The 6,149-nt window shown below is 32.8% G+C and overlaps 1 protein-coding gene across 1 annotated transcript; it reads left to right on the top strand.

Moving 5' to 3' along the window:
• Positions 1 to 896: 896 nt before the first annotated feature.
• On the top strand, positions 897 to 3,688 carry LOC114311638 (putative cysteine-rich receptor-like protein kinase 31). The gene is made up of 6 exons (XM_082888082.1): positions 897 to 1,056; positions 1,375 to 1,458; positions 1,752 to 1,873; positions 1,990 to 2,200; positions 2,308 to 2,545; positions 2,705 to 3,688. The coding sequence occupies exons 3-6, from the start codon at positions 1,763 to 1,765 to the stop codon at positions 2,886 to 2,888; spliced, it is 744 nt and encodes a 247-aa protein (XP_082744208.1). The 5' UTR covers positions 897 to 1,056; positions 1,375 to 1,458; positions 1,752 to 1,762; the 3' UTR covers positions 2,889 to 3,688.
• The last annotated feature ends 2,461 nt before the right edge of the window (positions 3,689 to 6,149 follow it).

Genomic DNA, 6,149 nt, shown 5'->3' with positions numbered 1-6,149 from the left:
AATTACTTATTTTCTCTCCTCTCTCCTCTCTTCTTTCTCATTTTCTAACATTTTACATATCAATTAATCATATTTTCTCTCACACACCATCTATTCAACTATCAAAAAAAAAAAAACTAAAATTATTTAAAAATTATTTTCAAAACTCATAAGAAACAATTTTCAATTTTTAAAATTCTTTTCAACAACTTATATTTTAAAATACAATTCAAAACTCAAAATTCTTTTCAAAAATTAAATCAACGGAGTTTTTTTTTTTTTTTTTTTTTGTTCTTTTTAATTCACAAGTTCTTATTTAAACATAAGCGTTGCTTGGCTATTTAAAGTCTTCATGGCATGGATAGATTTGCATCATCTCTCGAACACAATTCTGCCCAAATCAGAAAAAAGCTATTATATACTATGTGGGATGTGTTGTACGATATGCAAACTATTCTTTCTTCTCCACCGAAGAACATGATCCTGGCGCTTATTGGAACAGTTCAATATCTTTCTACAATCCTGATAGGTTGGATCAAGTATTGGCAAATACAATGGATGGCCTTATTACTAAGGTTGCTTTTGGTTCTTCAACAACAAAAACAAAAACAAAATTTGCAACAGGAGAAGCCAAGATCACTGGTTCTCAGCAGTTATATTGCTCCGTACAATGCACTCCCGACATAACTGAAAACGCTTGCAGGGACTGTTTAGTATATGCACTTGATAGACTTCGACATCACACTCACGGCAACGAGTGGGGACTGGATTATAGCACCAAGGATCCTCTAGAGTGTTTTTTTCCTAAAATTTTCTAAAGTGGTGTATTGTGTGGTTGAGATTTAATGCTAAAAAATTGACGTGACTTATAATTAAATCTCAACCACACAATGCACCACTCTAAGAAACTTTAGAAAAAAAAAACTCTAGAGAATCCTTGCTCGGATTATAGGCCAAATTGTCAGGCAAGGTTTGACTTGGTAGCTTTTTATGAATTAGTCCCTCCTCCCTCCCTGCCACCTTCTGCTTCCACAAAAAACACAACCGTGCCTCCTGCTCCCTTACAGCCATCTTCAGGTACGGTACCACACGAGAATTGCTCTCATATACTCTTATTTACGCTTCATTTGATTTTTTCAAAAAACAAAAGAAAAAATGTTTTTGGTAGAAAAAGTAGTTCTACGTTTTATTGCGATCTTGAAACTAATGTACTAGTAGCTGTATTGGCAGTGATGTCAAAATCTGGCCAATCTTTGGGAATACTAACTTTATCTCCACATAAGAGCAATGTCAAATTCAGCATTTTTCACCATCTTAGTCAGAAAATGTTTTTGGTTTTCGTAGGGAAGAAGAGAAAAACATCAGTAACATTCATCACCACTATTACTTTGGCAGCCATTTTGGTGATTCTTCTTGTCATCTTCCTTGGCAACTATTTGATAACGAGGAAAGTCAAGTCTTCAGGGGAGGCTACAGAAAGTAAGTTCACCATTTATACTTGTTTTTAGAGCTAAATTCTCACTATGTTATTTTGGAAATTATTTTCATGAAAAAAATATTATAGGAGAATTTGAGTAACATATGGGGGTAATTTGGGAACTTGATAAAAAACCAGCTTTTTGACTTAAAAAAATCAAAAAAAAAAAAAATCAACTTTTTACTAACTTTTCAAAACACCACATAGTTGGAAGTGTCCTCTCCTTTGTAATATCATGATGTATTTCCATTACATAGTTCAATTTAGTTATTTATTCCCTATACTTCTTTTGAAGATGACAATTCAATGCCATCTATCAAATCCTTGCAATTTGACTTTGGAACAATTAGAGATGCAACGGATAATTTCTCACATGCTAATAAGCTTGGAGAAGGTGGATTTGGCCCTGTTTACAAGGTAATTAGATGCATACTCATGCAGTTGCAATAAATAAAATGAATTGTCAAAATTGTGGTGTGAAATGAAATGTTGCATATGACATTGTTTCTTAAATTATTCTCACAAAAACATAGGGTGTGCTTCTAAATGGGCGAGAAATAGCTGTGAAAAAGCTCTCTGGTAATTCTAGACAAGGTCAAGAAGAATTCAAGAATGAGGTTTTGTTACTCACTAAGCTTCGTCACAAGAATTTGGTCAGTCTCTTAGGTTTCTGCTTGGAAGAGAAAGAATTACTTCTCATTTATGAGTTTATGCCTAACAAAAGCCTCGATCATTTCATATTTGGTACAGTGCACTACTTCTTTTACTTTTTCAAGTATATATAATTTTTTGACTTGTGATGCTTATATGATAAAAGTATATTTGAACACATACGTTGTATGATTATGAAGATCATGTCAAACGTGCACATTTGGATTGGAAAAAACGTTTCAACATTATACAAGGCTTTGCTCGAGGGCTTCTATATCTTCATGAAGATTCACAACCTCGGATTATTCATCGCAATCTCAAAGCTAGCAACATTTTGTTAGATGCGGAAATGAATCCTAAGATTTCAAATTTTGGCACAGGAAGACTAATCGCATTAGATCATTCCCATTACACAACAAGTAGAATCATGGGTACCATGTAAGTAATTCCTTCACAAACTAAGAATTTATCTTGATTCACCAATCCAAATACTAAACAAAAAACAAAAGATACTCTATGAACAAGTTGAACAAATTGATTATATCATGCAAATAGATCATATCATTGAAAATAATATGATGGACAATAACATGCCAGTGGATATATGCCTCCTGACTATTTTCAACGTGGACAATTCTTGGTTAAGTCAGATGTCTTCAGTTTTGGTGTGATTCTATTGGAAATTTTAAGCGGCCAGAAGATCTTTTGTTTCCGTGATATGGAGAATGGCGAGGACCTTCTAAGCTATGTAAGTAGAAGTGTTTTCTTTTCTATTCTTTAATTTTTTTTAGGGGGTGGGTGGGACTAATGACTTATGAATGCAACTAAAAAGAAGAGCTTTCTTCAGAAAGTTTGAGTTTCAATGAGCTTGAGCCAAAAGAGATAGTAGTTATAGATTGCCAATTATTTGAAATACCAAATTTCTTATAGGTAGTCTCAACAGGGGGGCAAAGAAGTTTCTGAGTTGAGGTTATGAAAGCAACTGCCATTCAAATTATTGCATGGTTGGTGAAGTTATAAATCTAAATTTTATTACCATATATTCACCTCTTTGAACTCTTATAGGCACGGAAGTGTTGGAGAAAAAATACACAATTCTAGATATGTGGATCCAATATTGATGACAGGTCCAGAAAGTGAGATTATGAGATGCATCCATATTGGTTTATTGTGCGTTCAAAAAAATGCAGCAGACAGACCAACCATGGCTATTAGTTGTTAGCATGCTCATTAGCACCTCGTTTAGTCTGTCATTGCCTTCGCATCCTGCATTTTTATTGCCAGAAAGGCAAGGCCAAGGCAATTTGTCGCGTGAGTAATTCAATGACAAAGTCAGATCAATCTGAAACTAAATCAACACAGGTTTCAACAAATGATGTTTCAATTACTGAGCTTGTTGCTCGATGGTAGTGAAGTAAATTGTAACTTTATTTGAATGTTTGTTTTGAAACAAGTTTGTCTATTGTACAACTTTCTGATGGCGGGTTAAAAGTATAATTCCTTATTTTATTTTTGTTTTATACTTTTTTAGGAAAAATTTGTGAAAATTCTACATGCACTTGCATTCCATTAAGTCCCATGGCTGCTCTTTTTTTTCTTTTCTTTTTTTTTTTTCTTTTTTTTTTCTCTCTCTCTCTCTTAAATAATGTCTCATTATATAAGTTATTTGGGAGACTAATCCTTGTTTCAAAATTTTATAAAAAATTTAGACATTTTTACCCTTATTTATGTACAAATACAAATCCATGGAAGTGGTCAACATGCTTATATGGTAACTATTATTTTTAAAATGTCAAATTTTTATGTATACATCCATTTTTAATAAAATTTATATTTTTAAAAATTACTCGATAAGTTCTACAAAACGAAGAAAGTAAAACTACTCAATTGATAAAATGAGCAATGCTATACATAATTACTATTTTTACTACATTTTCTCTGTCTAGACATGAGGTAATAGAGCCACAAATGCACATGAAATTTACTCACTTGTATCTAGGAGTGGAAATAGCATTTGTCAATTTTTACAATGAGAAAGAAAAAAAAATTACACTTATAGGATTTGAAATTGTAAAATTTTTCTAAGAAATGTTTTTGAATTTCACATAGTTTTTGAATTAAAAATTAAAAACTTTTAATTTCTAATAGTGTGAAATTTCACATATTTGAAATGTAAATAAATAAATAAATAAGAAGAAGAAGAAGAAGTTAACTTTCACAGTAACATATTAAGTCCTAATGATAGTTTATGAATTCAAGAAGTCCTTCAACTATGTAAAAGACCACAAATCTCATTTCTAAAACAAGACGATGGACATTCTAAACAAATGGAGTGTTATTTTTGAACTACCTCCACTTCTAAAAAAACTAGTTTTTGCGATGGTTACAAGCCGTCGCAAATAATAAAAATACAGTCGCAAAAAACCTTTTGCGACGGCAAATGGAGGTCGCGAATGTAGGAGTGGCAAATACTTTTTGCGACGGCAAAGCAACGGTCGCAAATTATTTGCGACCGTCTAAACTACTTATGGCGACCGCTATTTTGCCGTCGCAAAAAAAAAGAAAAATGCTAATATGTTTTAGCGACTATCTTGTTACCGTCGAAAAAAAAAAAGGTGTAACATTAAGCACTCAAAATTGAAGCCATTGCATTTGAGTCTCAAAATTGAAGCCATATGTGAAAGCTATTAGCATGCCAAAATTAGGAAAAAGTTCTTTTAGACACCATTATTAGCATGTCAAAATTAGGATAACACAAGAGGCCACATACCACCCCTTGAACATCTCTATATGCCTTTTTGCAGCAACAGTACAACCTAGAAACTTAATTGCAAAGTTTTTCTCAAATTCCCTGACATGGTGTTTTATATACCGATCTATTGTGGTAACTTGCTTAAGTATGTTTGGATCAACTTTTCCCAATCTTTCAACATAGACAGGTCTTGCCTCCCTATCTACACAGTGATTACCATGTGGGTAATACTTCAAACCTTCATTCAACTATTTAAATTAAAAATCCTGATGAAAAAAATCAACAAGTAAAGCATAGATTAATTCAAATCCGCGGCAGAAAACAATATGGAGAGCCCACACAACAAACCCAAGGCAAAATGTCCAATGTCATTACCTCCATAATAGTGTCAACACCAATCTTTTCTCCATTGGAGCATTTCCACCCACATGTGCTTTGCTTTTTCAATATCAAACTTCCTTGCTTTCAAGAACCTGAAGTTTGAACTCATTTATGAATATCATAAACCCAAACACAACAATCTGAATTTCAGATGAAATCTTTCTCAGATCTAACACAATTACTAGATACCACAACAAATCAAAGAAACTAGTGCAGAAAAGGAAACAGAAAGCTAACAGAATTGTGGAAAAAAAAGGTGAAAGAAAAGTACACCAGACAGAAAGTGAAAGATGAGCTTGAAAGGCTTACGGACAGGCAACAATCTTTCATCGGTGAGAAGTTGTAACTTCAGCATGCGTGAGAGAGAGAGAGAGAGAGAGAGAGAGATTGAAATTCACAACATTTCAAATATCCATCATTAACCAATTTAAACTAGTGGAATATGAAAAAAATTTCCAACACATGATGTACATCATTCATATATGTTAATTGAAGCAGACTGGCTGTACCTTGTCTAATGCCAATCTATTAAAAAAGGATCAATTAGAGTTGGAGTATGATCAAGTTAATGGATCAGACCTTTATTTTAAGAAAGTACAGTAAAACATATCATAACACACCAGATGGTAGTGTAACCTCTACACACCAAGAATATATAAGGACCATACACTCTCATCAAAAGAGAGCTCTCCCAAAAAATCTATAAGAACAAAAGATGATTGACAATTTAATTAGTAAACCACTCAAACATTTCTGATTTAGTTCACAGTAAACAAATCTGTCATCTAGAGCAAGAAAGTACTAGTGTGAAATCACTAATTCTAGTCTTATTAAAAAAAGTGTAACTAAAAGCATAATCTAATGATTAAAAAGTGTATTGAAACAAAAGATCATGTATACATAAAACAC

This window comes from Camellia sinensis, chromosome 9 (genome assembly GCF_055761805.1).
Source record: "Camellia sinensis isolate YWXY chromosome 9, ASM5576180v1, whole genome shotgun sequence".
Classification (NCBI taxonomy): Eukaryota; Viridiplantae; Streptophyta; class Magnoliopsida; order Ericales; family Theaceae; genus Camellia; species Camellia sinensis.
The sequence above is the reverse complement of the archived record's forward strand: the minus strand, read 5'-3'. Positions and strand labels throughout refer to the sequence as shown.